Below are 22,907 nucleotides of genomic sequence, written 5' to 3' on the forward strand. Positions count from 1 at the left end.
GGGTAAACAATCATATAGAAAATCCTGGGCCATCAGAAAGAAACTTATGTCTGGCTTTTTTCCTGCAGGACCACAGAAAGGACAATGGCATGTGGAGTTCAACGTGTCTCTCTAGAGATGGAGTACTACAAGGATGAAATGCCAAATAATCTACCAGCCTCCCAGAGTAGGTCCCATCTTCAGAGTGAATGCTCAGACTGATGAAAGTAATAAAATACTTGCTATTGGAGATCTTCCGAACAGCATTAAATATGGATAATATAAAAGCGATAAACAATATTATTTGACTTACACTGGTGATTAAAGTTCAAGTAAAGGGAAGTTGTCTGACCACAAACACAACATACCAACTAGAGGTTCCTCTCTTTTGGGATCTTTCATAAAATCTTTCAGACAGGTTATGTCCTTTGTAAGCTTCCGCTTAACTAGTGTAAACAAAATAGAAATACATATTAGACAGACAAATTACAATTACCATAAGATACTGGGCATTTTGCACAGTTTCATATGACTGAACTGAGAAAATGAGTTGCTAGCCATGGTTTTTGAATGGTCAGAGTGAATTTTAGTTATGAAATATTGAAAAATATTAGTTTACAATGGAAATCAAAATAGTTTGTATTAATCGTCCAGACTTATCCTGGCATCCCATTTTGTACCTGAAAAATTGGGAGTTCAATATAGGTAACTGACATATCCAAGTTAATGATTTGCAGACAAAGTTAACAGACATGTTGGGATTTACAAGTGCTCTGACTTGGCTGAAGAATTTTGTGAAGGGCTTTTAAGAAGTTTAGATTCAGATTTCATCAAGCTAAGATGTTTGCGATAGAATCCCAGTTCCTAGCAAAGGAAGTGGTCTGACTTTCTTTAAAGCTAGCCTGCAAATGTGTATTAAATATTTTTTGTATTTAATTATTTTAATAATTTAGGCCTTAACATAGGCTATCAATTTCAAATTTAATTTTACGTTTATATTAAAAAAATAAACTTGTATTTAGTTTAAATAAAAAAATCAAATTTAATTAAAACAATCCAACATTTTTTATTTAATAAAACCAGTTTTGTTTTGTTTTTTAAATCTACCTTGGGCACTTGGACTAAACTAATCATAAAGAAAGTTACTTCCTTCAAATCTCAGGAACGTAAAACAGTATTACAATAATGGTAGTTTAGTAAATGCTATTTCTCCCACCCCACCCCACGGATGCCAAAGCACAGTCATGATTAAGCTAAGTAAACAGAAAATGGGATTTTTAAAAAAAAATACATCTTCTTAACTCCATTACATGGATGAATTATCTGTTCTAACAGAAACAAAATCCAGGCTCAGGTAACAGAAAGTTTTACCAAACTTGCACACATCTGCTGGAGGAGTCAAACAATAGCTTGAGCTAAAAGTCATGCTCTGTATCACATGTTGCAAGAACATCCCAGATTTAACAAGGTTTTCTTCAATCAGAAGTCTCATATTTTGTTATGTTTTTCAGAGATTCTTAAACTGAAGAAGTTAGGCACTGCATGAAGCACTGATGGTCAAAATGTCTGATAGTGCACAAGTGGAATTGTCTCTTCCTAAAACTTAAGACTCTCTTCATGAACAATTTTGTTTTCTAGAAGTGTAACTCAATGGTTCTCTACTGGGGTCCATCTAGGGCCTCCTGGGGGGCTGTGGGCAGGTTTCACGGGGGTCCACCAAGCCCAGCCAGCATTTGACTTGCTGGGGACCAGTGCAGAAAGACAAAAACCAACCATATGGGGCTGAAGCCCAGGGCCCTGAGCCCTGCCACCCAGGGCTGAAGCCAAAGCCTGAGCAACTTAGCTTCATGGGATCCTCTGTGGCATGGGGCCTCAGGTAATTGCCCTGCTTGCTACCCCCGCCACACACGCTGGCCCTGGTTTTTATATGCAGAAAACCATTTGTTGCGGCACCGGTGGGCTGTGCAGTTTTTACAGCATGTTGGGAGAACCTCAGAAAGAAAAAGGTTGAGAACCCCTGGTGTAACTCATGTTGAATTTATTCATTTATATTCAATTTTCTTACCTGGTCTCTGTGTTTCATATATCACTGGAGCAGGAGCACCTAAGATAGACAAATAACTGTCAAAATAATGTTTTCTCCACATAGCATAACAGACACAGAAAATAAAATAGGTTTAAAGCGATGTCTCCCCGTCAATTTAACCTCACTAACAATATTGTTCCATCTTGGTATTTGATCTTTTGCTTTTGTATCTTTTCAATTCCTATTTTTATTAATTTTTTTTAAAAAGTGTTCACTTAAAAATTTCATTACTTCCCCTGCCAAGCAAAACATCAAGTATGAATCACAGAAATATTAACTAAAACATTTCTTTGAAAGTTTAACTACAAAAATTCATTAATCTGTGTTACTCCTATTCCAGTTATTTTCATTATTTAATATTTGTTACGGTAGCTTTGAAAAGCCACAACTGGGATCAAAGCCCAGAAGCAGTTAGGTCCTGAAATTGCATCCATGATGGCAGAGAACCCTTGTACTCATGGGAAACCCCATGCGGGTTCCCAAGTCTATCCCATAGATCTGATTACACAATCAGGCCCTTCCAGTGCCTTGTCAGATATTTTCATGCTTGGCAGTGTTACTTTTGCACAGTTACTTTTCCCCTTCCTGTGCCCCTCCCCAGTCCTCCACATGCTCAGATGTCCCCTTATAAATACCCAGTATAAAGGTAATTTATGGCACATATTTAAAAAAAAAGCCCTAAGAAGAGTATCCGGTAAAGTTCAATATGTGGTATTAAAATACCTTTTTACTGAAAATACTAGAAGTTCAACCTAGACTATAAAGCTCCTGGGGCAAGTGTCTGCCTTAAAACTGATGTAAAATGCCATATTAATTTTTTTGGTTACCATAGGCTTATAGCACACTAATGAAACTAAGGGAACCCTGCGCTGTGAGCAGTACTGGTTCGCTCTGGTATCTGTACCAGGTAAGTAGTTCAAGAATAGATTATAGTGGATTTCAATATCAAACTTGTGTAAAATTTGTTGCCCATTTCATGACACTGTGCTAGTGTTTAAATTTAACAAAAGGAAAAAATATTTTAACCAGATTTCTTCTTAGAATAATCATGTCTCCCATATGGCAGCATCCACCACACCCCTAAACCATCTCTCAATGAAATGGGAATTAAACTTGGTAATCATGGTTTCTGGGCTAAGTCATAAAACATACAGTACCAAGTCCCAAAAATATTTCCAAGATGCTAAGTTAACTAAAAAACATTTAGAAAGGGAACATACTATATTTCAAATTGTCCTTTCATCCAGTATCACTCATCATCTGAGATCCAACTTAGGTTTCTTTAAAGAAACCCTTCAATATTTTATGGTCATATTGGTCAACCCAATTATCTTGACAAACTAGTCAAGAACAATCTTTCCTCTTGAGTGCAATAATCTCCACTATGCCTCAGGAGAGAAAGCTTACCAGCTATGTGCAACAAATGAGAGTAAAAAACTATTAAAGATAATCCAACACCACACTATTGAATTACCGTATATACACCCGTTCATTAGCCCGTTCATTTATAAGCCGACCCCCCAAAATGGATAGATAAAAAAAGCAAAAACTGTATGACCCTTTCATAAGCCAACCCTATATTTCAGGGTTTGGAAAACTTTGGCTCCTGGCCAGTCAGGGTAAGCCGCTAGTGGGTTGGGATGTTTTGTTTACTTGGAGTGTCTGCAGGCATGGAGCCCCTCAGCTTCCTGTGGCCATGGTTCGCTGTTCCCAGGGAGGGGCTCCATGCGCTCCAAGTAAACAAAACGACAATGTATTAGATCAGGGATCGGCAACCTTTGGCACGTGGCCCACCAGGGTAAGTACCCTGGCGGGCTGGGCCAGTTTGTTTACTTGCCGCGTCCACAGGTTTGGCTGATCATGGCTCCCACTGGCTGTGGTTCGCTGCTCCAGGCCAATGGGTGTGATGGAAAGCGTCGCGGGCTGAGGGATGTGCTGGCCGCTGCTTCCCGCTGCCCCCGTTGGCCTGGTGCGGCAAACCATGGCCAGTGGGAGCCACAATTGGCTGAACCTGCAGACGCACCAGGTAAACAAACCAACTCGGCCCACCAGGGTGCTTACCCTGGCGGGCCACCTGCCAAAAGTTGCCGATCCCTGTATTAGATATTCAATTCAATGATTCCATAGAATTTAAAATCATCAAATTTTGATGTAGACCTGTTTATAAGCCGACCTCCGCTCTTCAATGAGTCACTTTTTTACCAAAAACATTCAGCTGATGAACGAGTATATACATTTCTTTTAAAGGACAAAGGAGGGCAATTTGTCCCGGGAAACTGAAACAACCCTGCTCTAGGATCTAGCTCTTTATCTTCATGCTACCTTAAAGATGTGCACTATGGAAGCCTTTGGTGTTTCCCCTCTCCCCCACTCCATCCTCCGCCCTTTTTTTGTTTGCTGTATGATAATGAATAAATGCTCTGATCCTTGGCTCACCTAAGACTGATTGAATCTTACATCCCACTCATTTCAAGCCTTTTCCATGCAATCTGGTTTAACCTGAGTTTACTTTAGGATTGAAGACTGGATCCTTTGAAGGCATCTCATCTTTGTGAAAACAGCACAAATGTTTTGATCATACTTCAAGGTCCTCAGATGATGGATGTAGCATAAAGAACAGACAGACAGGTTCAAAGTCTCTCCTGCAGAGCTGATGTCCAAAAGTAAGCCTTATTTTATATAACCAGGAAGTAGGAAGGATACTGAATTGAGAATACAGTGCCGATAACTAGGATTTATAGTCCAGGTCTGACACTTATATGCTGATATGGACTGACAAGTGGTGCTTCTGTAAGAAATATATGTGCACATAATGTAGGGAAACCTGGTTTATTCTTTTCTATTTATTGGAAGTAAGCCAGATCCTGGTGTAAATTCAGCTTGTAGATTTCATTTCTGAAAGTTGGTAAAGTTTAAACTGCTCGAAAAGCAGCCTCTCAATTAGCGATTTTGTCTCATTACCCAGACTGAGGTCTGAGTGCAAGCCTGAACAACTGTTCAGCAAATCCCTTCAACTGAAGGTTCAGACACTGAAAACTAGTGTCGTCTTGACCACTGTGAAAAATAATTAATACTGATCATACTTAATTTTTTGCATCATTCTCTAGGACAGGTAAAATCAGGAAGACATAGCCAACACTTTCATAGCATCACTGCCACAGCTTCCACTTCTTTGAGGTATAACATATCTTGGAATTCTTCTAACACGGATACCAGGAGGACATCAAACTTCTCTGTGATTTCTCTGAAGAAATAGATATGAAAATAAATCATCCACTCAATCTACTCATTGCTGACTAGCTCAAGCTCACCACTCAAAGTTGTGTGCCTTTTACTGAACGTTGCACATCAGTAAGACTCTTCTCTACAGAAGAAGAGGATGGATTCTTTGTGAAGATTGGTGCTTCTCGTCCTTTCTTGTCTGTTGACATAACACAGTCAAGATTGTTCACATGAGTTTCCTGGCTATATGTGTCTATGTAGAGGGTTTACACTGAACACATAAATTCTTAGGAGCTTGCGTCTTCATGGATATTGGAGTGCTGAGTATGTAGGCTTCTAACAGAATCTTTTTGTACCTTTTGTTCAAAAATGCACACCACTCTCTACTCTAATGCTATATAACACGTGTAGAGTTGTTTTCAAAGTTGCCATTGTTAATTTTCAGTTTTATATAACAATTACTAAAAATGGAATTCTTGAAAAACGCACATGCTATACATCAGGAGAGTTTCAGATATTTGTGCTATCCCAGAATGATGATATGTTTTGTACTGTCTGAAGCAAACAGAAGTAGTCAAGAGGTTTTTTAAAAAAACTTTCACCTTTTTCCTATGGTAAATGCTCCTTCACAGGCGGAGGTTTCCTTTAAAATGCTTGGATTTATCATCTTCCCTAGAGTCACTTAAATTAAACCGCAAGTATGTCACACTTCAGTACTGCAAGTTTAGACACAGAGATCTTTAAATCACAATAAAAAAAGACTCAAAAAAGCAGAAGGAAAAAACGTTTTCTTAATGGAAGAGCCACACAGTGTATAACTTGGGATAACTGCAAGAATGAACTGTAATAGAATTACAGTAGAAACTCATTCATTTCCAATCAAAACTGGGAGACCTACCACAGTTTACAAAATTTGTGAACTAAGCAAACAAATTAAAAATATTCTAGAATGCTCTAAGATTTATTTTATTCCTTTATTTAAAAAAGCATCATTATAGTATTTAAGATATTAGACCGTATACTAATACATGTGACAAAAGTAATGACGTCTTAGTGATGTGTCTGCTACTAAGTCTTAAAAACTGGTGTTTTGCCCACTTCAAAATTTGCGAATCTTCCTTTGTGATTAGCAAGGCACTAGCTATACAAGTCTGACATTCCTGTTAACTTGTAGGTACACAAAGTTATGTATTTCTTCCACATTCACACATACTTTGTGCAGAAGAGGGAGAAGAGGACCACAAAAATTGTTTAGGAGTAGGATATATGGAGAGAGTCAGACCTGGTCTACACTACGGGGTTAGGTCGAAGTTAGCCGCGTTATGTCGATTTAAAAAATGAATGCGTCCACACAACCAACCCCATTCCGTCGACCTAAAGGGCTCTTAAAATCGACTACTGTACTCCTCCCCGGCGAGGGGAGTAGTGCTAAAATTGACTTTGCTGGGTTGAACTTGGGGTAGTGCAGATGCAAATCGACAGTATTGGCCTCCAGGAGCTATCCCAGAGTGCTCCATTGTGACTGCTCTGGACAGCACTTTGAACTCCGATGCACTAGCCAGGTACACAGGAAAAACACTGGGAACTTTTGAATTTCATTTCTTGTTTGGTCAATGCGATGAACTCAGCAGCACAGGTGACCATGCAGTCCTCCCAGAATCGTAGAATGTTTCTATGCTCCCCCTATCATCTCTGTTCCTGAGGTTATTGCAGATTAGAAGGAAAGGAAAAAAAAAACTGCACTTGCGATGACATGTTTTCCGAGCTCATGCAGTCCTCCCGCACTGATAGGGCACAGCTTAATGCACGGAGGCATTCAGTGGCAGAACCAGGAAAGAATTAAGTGAGCGTGAAGAGCGGAGGCAGGACACGATGCTGAGGCTAATGGGAGAGCAAACGGACATGATGAAGCATCTGTTGGAGCTGCAGGAAAGCCAACAAGAGCATAGACCCCTGTTGCATCCACTGTACAACCGCCTCCCCTCCTCCCCATGTTCCATAGCCTCCTCACCCAGACGCCCAAGAACATGGGGGGAGGCGGCTCCGGGCACCCAGCCACTCCACTCCAGAGGATGGCCCAAGCAACAGAAGGCTGTCATTCAAACATTTTGATTTTTAGTGTGGCTACAATAAGCAATGTGGCATTGTCCTTCCCTCCTCCCCCAACCCTCCCGGGCTACCTTGTCCATTATCTCATTTAAAAAAAAAAAAAATTAAGAAAGAAAGAATGCATGGTTTCAAAACAATAGTTACTTTATTTCGAACGGGGGAGGGTGATTGGCTTACAGGAAATTAAAATCAACAAAGGGAGCTGGTTTGCATCAAGGAGAAACACACACGACTGTCACACCGAAGCCTGGCCGGTCATGAAACTGGTTTTCAAAGCCTCTCTGATGCGCAGCGCACTTTGCTGTGCTCTTCTAATCGCCCTGGTGTCTGGCGTGAAAAGATTGTTTGCCGTTGCTTTCACGGAGGGAGGGGCAACTGACGACATGTACCCAAAACCACCCACGACAATATTTTTGCCTTGGGAGCTTAACCCAGAATTCCAATGGGCGGCAGAGACTGCGGGAACTGTGGGATAGTTACCCACTGCTCTGTAAGTCGATGCTAGCCATGGTAGCGAGGACACACTCCACTGACTTAATGCGCTTAGTGTGGACATATGCAATTGACTGTATAAAATCGACTTCTAAAAATGACTTCTATAAAATCGACCAAATTTGGTAGTGCAGACATACTCAGAAGCTCTCAAGCTTTGATCCACAGAACAGTGTGATCAGACAGATGCTATATAAGTCTAACTTGTTCCCATCTGCTAAACCACTTAAAAAAAAAAAGATGCTAAAAATACATTACTTTCTTACTATTACTTTCCATACAAGAAACTACACTAGTGGCTATAGGCTTGCTAAATAATCATGAATGGGAAGCAAGATGGTGCATGTGTAATTGTGAGTGAAATAGGAGTTGTTCACAAGACACTATTAAAGAGTGGTACACACAGTGACAAAAGTTAGATTTTCCTTTAAACGTAAGTAGATACTCTTGCGATAGTTCCGAACAATTTATGACTATAGATATCCTTTGACCCAGATGCCTCCTCACCAAGCGCGAAAAGGTCCTCAGGTGAAATTTACATATGGAAATGTTTAATTACAGTTTCAAGGCAGGTAAGAATTAAACTGTCCCAGAACTGAAATACGGCTTTTATTAGGATACCAAAACCCATTTAAGTTCACAGCATATCACTGAAAAAAGTAGCATAAATTCATCTGAAGACAGATATGGCTACTTCAGTATTTACTGCATCAGCACAAATTAAAAACAATATGAAACTGTTTCCTATATCCATTTTCATCAGTGTCATTATCTGGTGGTCCTTACTTTCATGGTATCAGAGATGCAAGCTGATTCACATAGCATTATTTTTTTCTGTCATAATGCTAAACTGCATTGAACAGATTTGACAATAAGCAAAACCACCACAAAAATGTAGCAAGTACTAACAATAGCTGAAATATTGAAAAAGCAATTTAATCATTTAAAAATTACAATTTGATAGCACCTATGGAAGCTTTGAAGGGGAAGAAGAAAAATGTCATACTTACGATAAGCATTCATGGCTCTCTCTTTCTTTAAATATGAAGATGTAAGTCATCCCAAAATAAAATAAGAAAAAAATCATTAATGTGCTAGACCATTTAAAAGAAAAAATGTACTTTCTTAATGCAGTTTTTGCAGATGAATTACAATGAAGGCCAACTTTTCCATTTTTACATAGTAAAAAGTATACAGCCTTTATGATTTTCTGCAAAAGCTGGAAGTGCTGACAAAGAAGTGCTGATAACAATTAATACCAGAAGGTTAACGTAAAGACAACCCTGGTATTACTTGAAGGAAGGGGATCAATTCTTAAAGATGATTAAGGCTTGATAGACTGGTCTCAGGGATGCCGCACAAAACCTTGATTTTTGCATGTTAGCAGCTCCTAGAATTTTAAGAGCTGTAGTTCCAAAAATCAACATTTTGGGCTAATTTGGCAAAATCCTCTAGCTAGCCAAAATTTCCTAAAGTTCTGACCACAACACGAAGAACAGGCAAAGCAGTTTTCATCAACTGAATCCATCAAAAGTGTTTTTTTGGGAGCAGATGGAAGAAGAGGAATTGAAATTTCCACTTCAAGACATGGATAAGACTAAATATTGACCAATTGCTAGGTCTTTCCAGGTAATAAACACACAAAGAAACAAGTTATTATTGATATTCTAACTCACCAATTTGAGAAATGAAACAATTCAACATATCTTTATGTCAACAGTGCAGTTGTTTGTTGAGAGCACTCCAAAAAGAGGAAGAGTTTGAATGGCACATCTGAAATATTCAGTGCCACAGAGCAGATGCTGCAAGTCATTTCGACAATTCAATAAGAGATTTTCTAATGGACACAAATAGAGTATTTGGCAAAGAAACCAAAATACTGCCACAAAAGAAAACAAATGAGAGAGACAGTACCACTGCAGACAATGCAGCTTAAGCTCAACGGCATTTTAAAAACTTAGAATCTGGGCTTTAAGAATAAGTCTCCCATCTAGCAATAGAGACACAGGAATTGTTACAGATAAGATCATACATCATTCTAGTCTGGTGTCTTGCGCCTGACAGTTGCTAGTACCTGAAGTTTCAGAGGAAGGTGGAAAATGCACGTTGCCAATTGTATACTGCTGTACATGGGGGGAATTTCTTCTGGGCAGTCAGCTTATGCCCTTGATTGCGTTTTGATTATTGTTTTCATTAACATCAGGGAAGTGACTCCATAGTTGAGGTTGAGAAATCCATTCTATTTCTGACCCCTTTTAAAAAGCTGTTTTGGGACTGAAAATTCTCATGCTAAAATCTCAGGCCACAGGTGAAATTCTTACAGGACGCTGGAAATAAATTGCTCCAGCTGTTTTTGAGTTATAGGGCTCTGAGAAGTTAGTGTTTGATTTTTAACAAAGAATCTAACTTTGAGAAGCCATAACTCAAAAACTGCTGCTTTTTAGGGTTCAAACCTCCCATGCACTTTGTCCACCACAGTGCATGGGCTAGTTTTTACAGTTTACAAATTCACTTACAAAACATTTTGTTTCATGCACATAAGTAGACAACTCATATCTCTTTATTTAAATCTTACTAAATATGTCCACTTTAAAATGACCCCACAGCAGGATATCAAATCAATATGTGGAAATTCTTCAAATTCCAATTATTTAAGGTCTCCTCTATAATAACCCTGAGGTTTTCCATGAAAGTGAATCTTTCTTTAACAGAAATTTCTAAGCACCTTTTAGAACATAAGAGGATACAGTGTTGCTTGGAATAAAATGCAACAATAGCACCAGAATAGAAGTGTAAATTTCCCCAAGTTCATTCCATATGTAAACTGAAGTTTAAGTTACCAACTGTTTCATCACTATCAGTGTCACTGACAACATCTGATTAATACGCTTATCCAGTGTGCTTGGTTTCATTTGGAAGGCCAACCCAAAGGAAATGAAGTTGTGATTGCAAATATCAAATATGCAAACATGTTCTGAAGTTTGATAATTCTGGTCTTCACCAACCAGATTTCCTCCTCCTCCCTGCTCTATCTTTTCCACCACTGTGAGAACTGTCCTGATAGAGACAAGCAAGTTCTGGGTTGGTAATGGCAGCAGAGTCTTGAACCTTAGAGGTTCTCTCTCTTTAGGAACAGTGGAGACATTTGCCTTTGGCTCCCCATTCTCTGGGCCAACTGGGGGAGATGGAAGAAAGGAATTCCACAATCCCACAGACTCCTGGATGTATCAAGGTAGCTCGACATGTGCAATTTGTAACATGTACACAGAGGGGAGGAAACCACCTCTAGGGATGGAGTGAGAGTGGCCTCTTCATCTGTACTCCAGAGAGGGGTCCTAGAGCAGGGGGACACCATTTCTCTCACATAGTGCCACACCTAACACTGACTACCCCTAGAGCAGGTGAAGAAATGGCAGACTACACTCTAGGACTCCATCCCCGGGGAAGCAGGTAGGAGAACTGGTCCTTGCTCAGACATGATGCGCTACATCTTATGAGCATATACATACTGCAGGTGAAGACTACCATTGCCTCCCCTTTCTGTCTGGAGAAGACTCCCTCAAGGTCCTGACCCCTCTCCTTCAGCTGTCAGATGCTGCCATCAAGTACCCCCCGTTTTCTAGGCTTGTTACAAAGGAAAGTGTTAGTAAACAGGTATAAATCACAGTATATTTTTGAACCAGGTTAGTATAATGGCTAAAGATCATAATTAAATTGTTCTTGAAAGCGTAAGACTTAAATATAACCACACAAAGGTGGCTATAATCAAACCTCCTTTCTGAACGTATCACGCTACATAAAATCCATGTTTATATATTTACCCGTTTAGTCATTGCTTTTTCATTAATCCACACAACAGAAAGAAAACTAATGGTATGTATCTGTATGACGATTGTGAATTTATTCATTTTGGAAAACTTGCACAACCACCCTTGGCTTTTGACCATCCCAATCTCTCACACAACATTTACACCAACATATGCCAGGCGAACCTAATCTCATGAACCACTAAAGCTAGATACAGTTACTTTGTCACCTTAGAAAGCCTGGAATCCCAAAGAACCTTGTTTTTAACCCTGGCTATTAATAAGATATCTCTCTTATCTTTTACCTCCTGTCTTAGTTCAGTGCCATTTAAAGGGTAAACTTCAAATATGGTTCTATTGAACCACTTGTTTGCAGGTTTCTGTATTAGACTTAAAATTTTGAAAAAAATAAAGTAAATTGAATGCTGTACCTGACTTAGAATGTTACAAGTAATAATGCAGAGATGAACTCTGTTTGATTATCCAAGACTGGTTCAAAACTGCAGGTCATGGATGTGATACAAGATAAAGGTACTTTTCACATGAAATCAAGTACTTCCTAATTTATTTATAATTGTCAATTCATATGAAAAACTAAGGCTTTTTAGAACTTGGAAACTTCTATGTTTAAACATATGTACATACCAAGATACTAGAAAGTTAATTTTGTTTCAATAATCCAAGAACTGATTGCATCAAACATGATATTAACAGTAACTTCAAAACATGATTAACTAAACTTCTTTAATAAAAATAGAATATATGACTATTATATAATGTGGACAAAGGCGAGGTGGAGTATGTTTTGTTGAACGCTTTGTTGGAGTTTATATTCAAATGCATCTCTGCTTCTAAAATGTGCAATTTACCTGCTAATCTGTTTTTTCCCTCAAGTTCCACAATATGCCAGTCCAGACAGAAGATAAGAAAGACTCCAAAAAGTGAAGAGAGCCAGAAAATAAAATTAGAATCCTTAGAACTTCACCCACTTATAAATATGTAGGCTTAGTTGTAAGCTTCCCAAACAATAGTGGAGTAGTTTCATGCAGTGGAGAGTCTGAATTTATTGTGACATTAGTTCTGGATTTAACAAAAAAAATTTAAAGGAGGGTGGAGGGGTGATATAAAATTCCTGACTAACCTCAAACACGGTGGAATTTCCAAACTGGCATGAAGAACTTTTTAAAAAGATGTTCATTAATATGTATAAAAAAAGGTTTTTTTTTAAAATCTATTCTCAACACCCTTTATACCAATAGTATAAGTAACAGTATGAGAAGTGGTCAGTTCAGAAACAGGCATAGGGTAAGCACTGGAATGTGAGAGACTATCAGACCACTGAAGGTGGCTAGCAAATGCAATGTCTCCCGAGTGTACCATGTGAAAACTGCAGCAAAGCACAAATGATTTATACACCTCTAAAAAGGGTGGGAAAGCATTTCCCTTTTGAAACAAAAGGCAACCATGCTTTTAAAGAGACAATGTGACACCAGTCTTCCTTAAAGCACTCCATCACTCAATGGGTTATAGCAGGGGTCGGCAATCTTTCAGAAGTGGCGTGCCAAGTCTTCATTTATTCACTCTAATTTAAGATTTCGCGTGCCAGTAATACATTTAAACCTTTTTAGAAGGTCTCTTTCTATAAGCCTATATTATATAACTAAACTATTGTTGTATGTAAAGTAAACAAGGTTTTCAAAATGTTTAAGAAGCTTCATTTAAAATGAAATAAAAATACTGATCTTATGCCACCAGCCTGCTCAGCTCGCTGCCAGCCTGGGGTTCTTTTCACCTAGGCCGACTGCAGGCTGAGCGGGGCCTGCGGCCGGGATGCTGGCTGGCAAGGGGCCGGCAGCTGGGACCCCAGACCTTGGGGGGGAGGGGTGATGTTTCAGGGGTCAGGGCAGAGGACTGGGAGGTGTGGGGGTGCAGGGCAGAGGGCAGTGGGGGTGTGGGGGGTGCAGGACAGAGAGCTGGGGGGTGCAGGGCAGAGGGCTGGAAGGGATATGTCCTGTTCCACCCCCTTCCCCAAGGCCCCGTCCCTACCTCTTCTCTGCCTCCCCTATGGAGCAGCAAGCATGCTGCCACTCTTCCCCCTCCCCCTCGCAAGGGCCACCAGCTGATTGCCACAGGGAAGGAGAGGAGGAGGGGCAGGAAAGCAGCACACTGGGGGGGGGGAAGAAGTGGTGGAGGGGATAAGCTTGGCTGCCGCAGGACCAAGCTTCTGCCTCCTGCCTCCGCAGGGGAGAGAGGTTGGGGGGAAGGGGTGCTGAGTGGGGCTGAGAGCCGGGACCACGGCAGGCAGCAGCGTGACAAAATCGCATGCTGTAGGTTGCCAACCCCTCGGAAACCACTTGAGACATAGATGTGAGACTTCAGTTTATGAAAATAATGAGTTATGACAACCACCTTATTTTTAGTTGAGCCTTCAGGAAGGGGTAGAGTCTGAATCAACCATCTGACCAAGCAAAGGGGAAATAAACAAACACACCTCTATTGAGAAGGTCACTAGAAGGTTTCTCATCACTAAGAGTTCAAAGGGTGGGCCTCTGAAGGTATTAAGAACTAGACTGAAGTCCAAAGTGACTGGAAAGAGGGGAGTACAACTGAGTTTTTGCTTCTGCTTACCCATAGTTTCAAAGTCTATCTCGAGGTACATAAGGGTTCCAAATAAGTATGATGAGCTGCAGTGATCCAAAATTTAGGACTTTGGGCAACCCAGCCTAAAGTAACCCTAGGAACTGTTGCCTCTAAATGCACTTAGCTGCCTCTCTTTGCACCAGTCCCAACACCAATAAATTGCAGAAGCAGCCTTCTAAATCCTTTCTCCCTCATTTGCAATCCACTCAAGAGTCAGAATGACAAATATATGAGTCCTCATGAAGTGACAGCACTGGAATAATAGATTGTGTCTGAAAGGAAGGAACAACTTTGATGGTGAAACTGAGATTCAGACAAATTAGAGAGAGAGATTCAGACACTCTAAGAGCTGTTCCTAGATCAGTCCAAGTCTACCATAATGGCCTTCTATTCAACTCCATCTATTTTCTACAGAGTCCTGTCCATTACTTGCAAAAAAAACATGCACTGATCAGGTTAAACTCCCATGAATGACTAAATTATTCACTAACAGTTCCCTTAATCAGGAGACGATAGTTATGACGTATTTCTAGTATAACCATTACCAATGAATCTATGTATCAAAGAATTTTTGCTTTACTACTGACTTCTGAAGTATTCAGATACTACAGAAGTTAAAACCAAACAAACCCTCTTCCATCTCCAACAGGAAAAAATAAATTGCCTGAATGGCATACACAGGTAAAAGTATTTTTTTTAAACTATGAAATAATTGTGGGAAAGCTAAGACTAAGAAATGAGTTTTGTATTTAGTCCAATCTGTGGTCATTCTCTCCTCTGTCATCAAGTTTCACAATCTTGGTCCAGCTCTTGAGAAAGTTCTGTCTGTGTTCAGGGATCTTCTCCTAGTAAACGACACAATCACCATATGCATTTGTAAATACACATTTTCCAGATGGCGAAACAAAGATACATAGAGCTTAAGTGATCTGACCCAGGGTCACAAAGGAAGATTGTGGCAGAAGTGAAAATAGAACCCAAGTCTTGTGCTTCAGTCACAAGAACATTCATCCTCTTCTCCTGATGTTGCACTGTCATTTTGACTCTTCTTTGCTTTGTCCATTTTTTCTATATTTTAAGTCAGAGAATATGCAAAACCGGCCTGGTCATGAGCTATCAGAGTTCTCTCTCCACTAACCACAATCAACCATACACTGTAACAGAAATAAGCCTCACCTCAAAAACCTTGCTTCTCTGATGACAGCTGCCCAATTGTGGAAGAGATGCATGGGGAAGGAGAAGAAGGGGAGACTGCTGCAGAATTTATGTCTAGAAGATATATGATAATTTCAGATCTTAAGAAAATAAAAAGGCCCAATGGAGCTTTGATAGCATTGGTAAGGAACTAAGAAGCCAAAACGATGTGACCACTCAAAATGATACTCATGCAAATATGCCCTAATGAGCTGCTGTGACATTGTGCACTTGCAGGCATGTCCAAGTTAGACTGATGTCCCATGCCTCAGAGTGGAAATGTGGGCCTTCAGAATAAGGCCCCAAAATTTCAGGTCTTAAAGAACACTTATGCCACAATTGTGAAATTTTCTGTATGACTGAACCTTACCCACAGCTAGGTGCAAGTCATCCATTGCACATATATAAGGTATGAATAGACAAAAAAAATCCCTTCATGAAAGGTGTCAAGACCAGTTGTCTCTTCCATGTGAGCCCATTGCCAGGGTCCCTCTTCACTTAATATTTTATTTTACATTGTGTAATTTCAAATGGTGATGCACAATTGTAAATCTCAGCTTCTCAATTTACTCCTCCCGGCAGCTAAGATATCAATGAACATAGACCATTCTTCCACAGTCTCTCCAAGTTGTATCTTATGATATCAAGCTTTCTTCCCACTTACAAAACTTTTTTCTTAAGTTAACATTAATGCACAAAAATTTACTAAAGAGAAATCTAACAAAATTCAAAGGACACAAAAACCAACACTGAAATTCCACACAAAAAAGGTAGGAAAGATATGCGTCAACTTATGAACTCTATGTTGTACTAGGAATGAAGACAAGCCTGGACATTTCAAAGACAACCTATGATAAAACAACTGCCCTCCCCTGCATCCCGAGAAGGTGTTTGACACCTCATTGAAAGACTAACATCAAAAGCCATCAAAACTACAATTCGGAGCCACCAAATATGTCTCTAAACTGCACTGCTGGCCCTCCCACTGAAACAATGGCTTTTCTACACAGAGGGGCCGGCAGGGAGACAAGCATGAAAGAGAGAAGACTCGGGGGAAGGCTGGAACTTCTCACAGTTGGTACATAGTTCACAACAGACCCCTACTTAGGGACATGTTTCTGCTCTGTGGAGGGGGTCCAACCATCACCACACAGAAGGAATGGGTTAGGTGGGGAACTATGGCCAGCCTGAAATGCTGACAAGCCTCAGACTTGCAGGAGAAGTGAGATCAGAGATGGGGAGGGTGTGTCTCATGAGTTTTGGTTCTTTTCAAAGACCTCTGTTGAAAAAAAAAAAAAAACCTTGAGTGTTCAGATTTAAAGTTTCTATGGTTAAGAAATTCCTTTGCTAAGCCTGTGGTCCCTTGCTTTCCTGACATGCTGTCCCCAAAAGGGTTAAATTAGAAGCCCAGGCTGCCCACAGCCTAGGTAGAGCTCAGGTGAAGCACGTAAAAGCAACTGACAGGCTCAGGAAGTCTCAGACACTGGTTTTGAAATATAGGGTGACTGGTTAGTGACACCACACATCCCAAAGAAGGGTGTCAGGCAAGAGGTTTGAGCCTGGGAGTATGCCCTCTTGTTCCAGAGCTAGAAACAATGAGTAGACTCTACCTGGACACATTTGGTTTAGAAGCATGTGAAATCCAGTGACTGGGTCCACTTGCAACAGACTGGTGACCAAACAGTGGAGTACAGAGCCCTATTGTAACAAAAGCAGCCCACATTGAAGAGAAAAAAATAGAGATTTATTCCCAGTTTTAAGTAGATTTCAAAACATAATTAACTATAAGCTGCTAATAAATATGGCAATTCTCCTTCGGCAATTTAAAAAAAAATAAAAAACCCATCACAGAGCTCCCAGTGCTTTTTAGATATGGATGAATTCAGTGCTCATGAAAGATGCCATGGAGACTGGAAAATAAGTAAAGAAATTCAAACTAAATGCAGCAAGAGCAGCAGAAATGCAAGCTTCCAGATGTTGTCACAATAGTGTGCCTTAACTCCGACCTGGAGCAATCAACTAACGGGGCTAAAAAAGTAGTTTGGCCTCCAGGCCATTCTTGGCTTTTCAGGCTGCCAAATGCAGTGATAGTTTTGGATGAGATCATCCATCTCTTCGGAACTGGAATGAGGTAAAAAAGGAAAGAAGAGTGACCCTGCCTATAAAGTGGTGCCATCTCATAAGTCAGGAGTAGGCAACCTGCGGCACACAAGCTGATTTTCAGTGGCACCCACACTGCCCAGGTCCTGGCCACCAGTCCAGGGGGCTCTGAATTTTAAATGAAGCTTCTTAAACATTTTGAAACCTTATTTACTTTACATACAACAATAGTTTAGTTATATATTATAGACTTATAGAAAGAGACCTTCTAAAAACGTTAAAATGTACGACTGGCATGTGAAACCTTAAATTAGAGTTAATAAATGAAGACTCGGCACACCACTTCTGAAAGGTTGCCGACCCCTGTCATAAGTCAAATTCCAAACCTAAAAAATAAAGGGGGAGGGACCCAAAAACTGAGCAAAAAAACACCCGAGTTATAAACAGCATGCCTCTGATTTTTTAATAAAATTATAAAGTTAGTAGATGAAAGGCTAAGGTACATATAAATATTTGGATTTTAGTAAGACACTTGGTACAGAATCAACACTCCACTTTCAAAATTTATTAAAATTGGCATGGATATGGATACTCACATAAATAAAAAAAGAGTACTAAGTTCAGAGGGGGGGAAGGAGAGGGTGAGGAAGTACCCACAGAACCCTAAGGTTGATATGGTCATATTTCACATCTTCATTACTGGAAACAGTTAACACCACCATAATAAAATCTGCAAGTCTGACCACCAATGGAGTACAAAGGAAACAGCTACTTAGAACGTAGAAATGACCAGGAAAAAAAGGAAAAAAAGATTAATTTGGAGAAAATGCAAATTAGTGTTCAGGTTTGGGTGGGGTGGAATTGGGAACAGATATTCAATGGGAGAGAAATCTGGCAGCAATTCTGAAGAAAAGCTGAGCGGTGGACAGCAAATTAGATACAAATTTTATGCTACAAAGGCAGAGGTGTCACATAGCAGTGAAGCAACTGTCCTCTACATAGTTTTGATGCAACCACACCCAGAATACTGAACTCAGTTTAGAACGCTTCACTATCGATACATTCAAGAAAGTTCAGAGAACTGTAACCAAAATAATCTAGGATCTTTAAAGAGGTTTAAGAAAAGGCTAGCACCGTATACTTTTCCAGATAAATCTGAACCATGGAAAATCTAAACCATGGATTCAATTATATAATCTGGTGGACTATAACTCCTTTGCCAAACCTTCAGGAGCATGAATAGTAGCCTAGGGCCATGTCACATAAAAAAACATTAGTTTAGACTTTACATGAGTTCCTTAGACTACACAGACTTTTATCCCTAGCCTTAAAGAATAATTTTGCATTTCTGTTGTTAGCTATTAAGATGCAAATCACCTGTAAAGAGAGTACACACAGACGTTTCATCAGCAGAGTATTCAAAGGTTTTCTTCAGAACTCCATCAATCTTGTGCACTGGGTTAGTGGTTGAAGAACTTTCTACATTTGGAGAGGAGTGGTTAAGGTCCAATGCATCACTTGGTATGAACCCTAATTAAAATGTATTTCTTCAGCTATCTATGCAATCTATACAATCCAGAAAAAAAAATATGTCTGGATTTTCACTGAGAGATGAAGCTAGAAATTCTACTGCAGAATAAACTGCTGAGTTTGACAAGGATTATTTCCAGGTCCTCTCTATTTCCAGAAGGAAAAACTTGAGAAGTCTGGTCAGCTTTCCTAAGCATGCTTAGTTCTAAGTTTTCTTGCACCTTCTCACTTGGTCATGAGCATTCATCACTAAGGGCTTGTTTACACTTGAAACTCTATAGCAGCACAGTTGAAGTAGCACTTCAGTGTAGACACTACTTATGCCAACTGAAAGGGTTCTCCCGTTGACATAAGTAATCCACCTCCTCCATTGACCTAATGCTGTCTACACGGGGAATTATATCAGCTTACATCATCATTCAGGGCTATGAATTTTTCACACTCCTGAATCATGTAGCTGTGTCAACCTAACTTCTTGGTGTAGACCAGGCCTAAGTCCAAGAGAGGTTCTCTGTCCTCCACATTTGAAGTAATACAAGTCTCATTCCAAACTGGCTCCAAAGTTCACTTCCCCTATGTTTCTTCCACTAGTCAGGATGTTTTAGCAGTAGATTTTGGTGCTGAGACTTGAACTTTCAAGAAAATGCTAACGTACGAACGCTAAGTCAGGAACTATAGTGGAAACAAACTATGGCTAACAGGACATCTTACCATATGATGGAGTGTTTTATTACTTTAACCCAGAACCTACCTACTATCAGGCATGAACAACTGCACCAAATACCTGTCACGGTGTTGCTCACTTGAAGATTAGACTTCTGCCTCAGCCACTGGGCAAGAAATCTTGGTGACACATTTAAGTGTGTCCTCTCCATCAAGAATAAGTGGCTGATGCATATAAAAAAATTTATTGTACTATTAATATTTACTATTTATAAAAGCTACAATGAAAGCCACTGTTTATGCACTATTTATAGCTTTAAGACATGAATCTAGATTGTGAGCATTTTCTTTCTTGCTTATAGGTTTGTTTGTTTGTTTTTTTAACTGCCATCTTAATTTTTTCCCCTTAACAGATGCTCCATGGAGGGTCCAAAGGAAGTAAGGTAGAGACATGGTACTCTTCTTCTGGTATCTAGAACTGACAACTGATGGTAAGCATTGAGGATGTCTCCTGGAGAAATTGTAACTCTTCAGTTTTCCTTTTTTTTTTTTATATGTCATGGTCTTCACTTTCAGTCTGCCAGTTGAGCGCTGAATAACCGTTTTGCAAACAGAACCCTGTCCAGCCTTAGAATGCTGATTCTCAGAAGCCAAAAGCCAGTAACTGAATTGAAGCACTTCCAGTTCCATTGTGACAGGATATTAAAAAAAGAAAACAAAACACTTTACAAAGCACCTTTCATAGAATTTTTCCTCAGTTAGTTCATTCACAAAGAGAAATAAAAATGACTATGACTGGTCATCAGCTCAGGGTAAGAACTCTCCTTTGACTTGTCCAGGCCTTTTGAGCAGTGGTAAACACCAATTACAGACACTAGAACTAAACAATATATCAGAAGTTTCTGTATTAATTCTATCCTTGGATGGGAAAATTTATTAGAAGAAAAATAACTTGCATCTGTACAGGTTATGACAGATACTTTGTTGAAAACAGCTAGATTCCTTTTCCTATAACACCCATCCTAGACTGTTGCAGCATGCTAATGGCATTATAATTAAGAGAGAAACCACTTTTATTCCAAATCTCCATTCTGAATAGTTGATATCAGACGAGAATTGACAGTTTTTCAAAGAGACATTAAGGGCCCAAGAGCAAACTATCTCACTCTGTAGGGAAGATAGAAAGTATGACAAGAGACCACATGGGCATAACCAGGAGATCTTAAATGATCTGAAATTCTAAAAAGAAACCTACAAAAAGTGGAAACTAAGTCAAATTACAGAGTATGAAAAGAAAAACACCACAAATATGTAGGAACAAAATTAGAAAGGCCAACACACAAAATGAGATTAAACTAGCTAGAAACAAAGGGTAACAAGAAAATATTTTACAAACACACTAGAAGCAAGAAGATGATCAAGGACAGGGTAGGCCTGTCACTCAATGAGACGGGGGAAAACAATAACAGAAAATGTGGTAATGGCAGAAGTACCAAATGATTTTTTTGTTTTCATTTTCACCAAAAAAGTTTAGTAGCAATTGGACATCTAACAGTGAATGCCAGTTAAAATTAGGTCAGATCAGAGGCTAAAATAGGGAAAGAACAAGTTAAAAATTAAACAAGTTAGGCCCTGATGACTTGAGGACATCTGATGAAATACATTCTAGAATACTCAAGGAGCTGACTGAGGAGATATCTGAGCCATTAGGGATTATCTTCAAAAAGTCATGGAAGATGGGAGAGATTACAGAGGACTGGAAAAGGGGTAAATATAATGCCAATCTATGAAAAAGGGAATAAGGACAACCCGGGAAATTATAGACCAGTCATCTTAACTTCAGTACCCAGAAATATAATGTAGCAAATAATTAAGCAATCAGTTTACAGACACCTAGAAGATAAAAGGACGGGGTGGATAAAAATCAATGATTTTTTTTTAATCGATTAAAATCAATGTTTTTGATAAAATGATTTGAGGGAAAAAACCTATCTAAAGATAGTTTTAGATAAGATACATTACACATTAATGCTGTTTCACTGGGAAATGGTCCCGCAAACCAGCAGAAGGTGCCTGTGCCTAGGACAGGTAAGAATGAGTGCCTTACATCCCAAGCCCAGGACAAGAAAGGATGGGGTGACTAAATTTATAGGGTTATGCCTTGAACCCCCAGTACAGTAAAGGTGGGGTGCCCTAGATTCTGTGAGTAACACCTTAACCTCCAAAACCAGTTACTCTAGCAAAGACCTGTCCCTTCATTACTGCTCAGTTTTAAATTGCATTTTAAGTATTACTCAGGCAATGGGACATTTCTAAAAGATTAGTAACTGCTGGGAAGTTGAAAGCCTAATTAATTATTTCAGAATTTTACTCTTTTTCCTCAGTGTTATTCTTTCATAGTGAATTTTTTAAAATGTGAGAATGGTGGTAATGCCGTATCAGCAAATTTAAGAGATTGCCTGTAATCTCAATTCTTTTTGTTTTCAGAAATGTTGTCATTACATTACTAAAAAAATAATAAAATAAAATACTAATGAGCAACTGACTCAATAGAATTAAAAGCAAGTAAAGGCGGTGAGGGACAACACTTAAGTTAGACTATTTATTTCTTACAGCTTCACAAATCAGTAAAAAGTCCATTCTTTGAGAAATGATGTAAAGGAAGTCTCCTGACTGGATATTAAAGTCTTTTTAAAATGAAAGGTTTTTTGCCTGGCCTGTGAGGAAAACCCAACTTTAAGAACAAACTTGAAGCCTAACACTTCTGAGGCAGCTAGAGACCAGGTGAGTTACAAGATACCATGTTTGATTTCTAGTAATACAGGAGGGAAAGAAGGTCACTAAAAGTGCCATTAAGATGGCATCCCTCATTGAGGCAGCTCTTGTTGCCAACCAAGGATGCAGTCTGATGACACCAGGTAGAAATAACAGAAGAAAACACTAGCCATTGAAGTTCTATTACTGAACTTAATAATAATCTTAGACTAACCGAAAAAAGATTAACTAATGTTCAGTTAACCAAAAGAGTATAAGAACTGTAGAACCTGCCTAACAATTTTGAAACCTTTCTGATTTACAGTATTTTC

At 39.4% G+C, this 22,907-nt stretch overlaps 1 protein-coding gene across 2 annotated transcripts in view; it reads right to left on the bottom strand.

The window, feature by feature from the left end:
- LOC123364710 overlaps positions 1-22,907 on the bottom strand; it is a 52,875-nt gene that overhangs the window by 24,599 nt on the left and 5,369 nt on the right. The window contains exons 5-7 of one of the 2 annotated variants that reach the window (XM_045007038.1): positions 8,899-8,923; positions 2,045-2,083; positions 348-425 (exon numbers count right to left, since the gene is read on the bottom strand). In XM_045007038.1, coding sequence (XP_044862973.1) covers positions 348-425; positions 2,045-2,083; positions 8,899-8,923 — 142 coding nt within the window. The remainder of the gene's footprint in view (positions 1-347; positions 426-2,044; positions 2,084-8,898; positions 8,924-22,907) is intronic. The other variant, XM_045007040.1, reaches the window with a different exon arrangement.

The sequence above is a fragment of the Mauremys mutica genome, chromosome 2 (genome assembly GCF_020497125.1).
Source record: "Mauremys mutica isolate MM-2020 ecotype Southern chromosome 2, ASM2049712v1, whole genome shotgun sequence".
In the NCBI taxonomy this organism is placed as follows: domain Eukaryota; kingdom Metazoa; phylum Chordata; order Testudines; family Geoemydidae; genus Mauremys; species Mauremys mutica.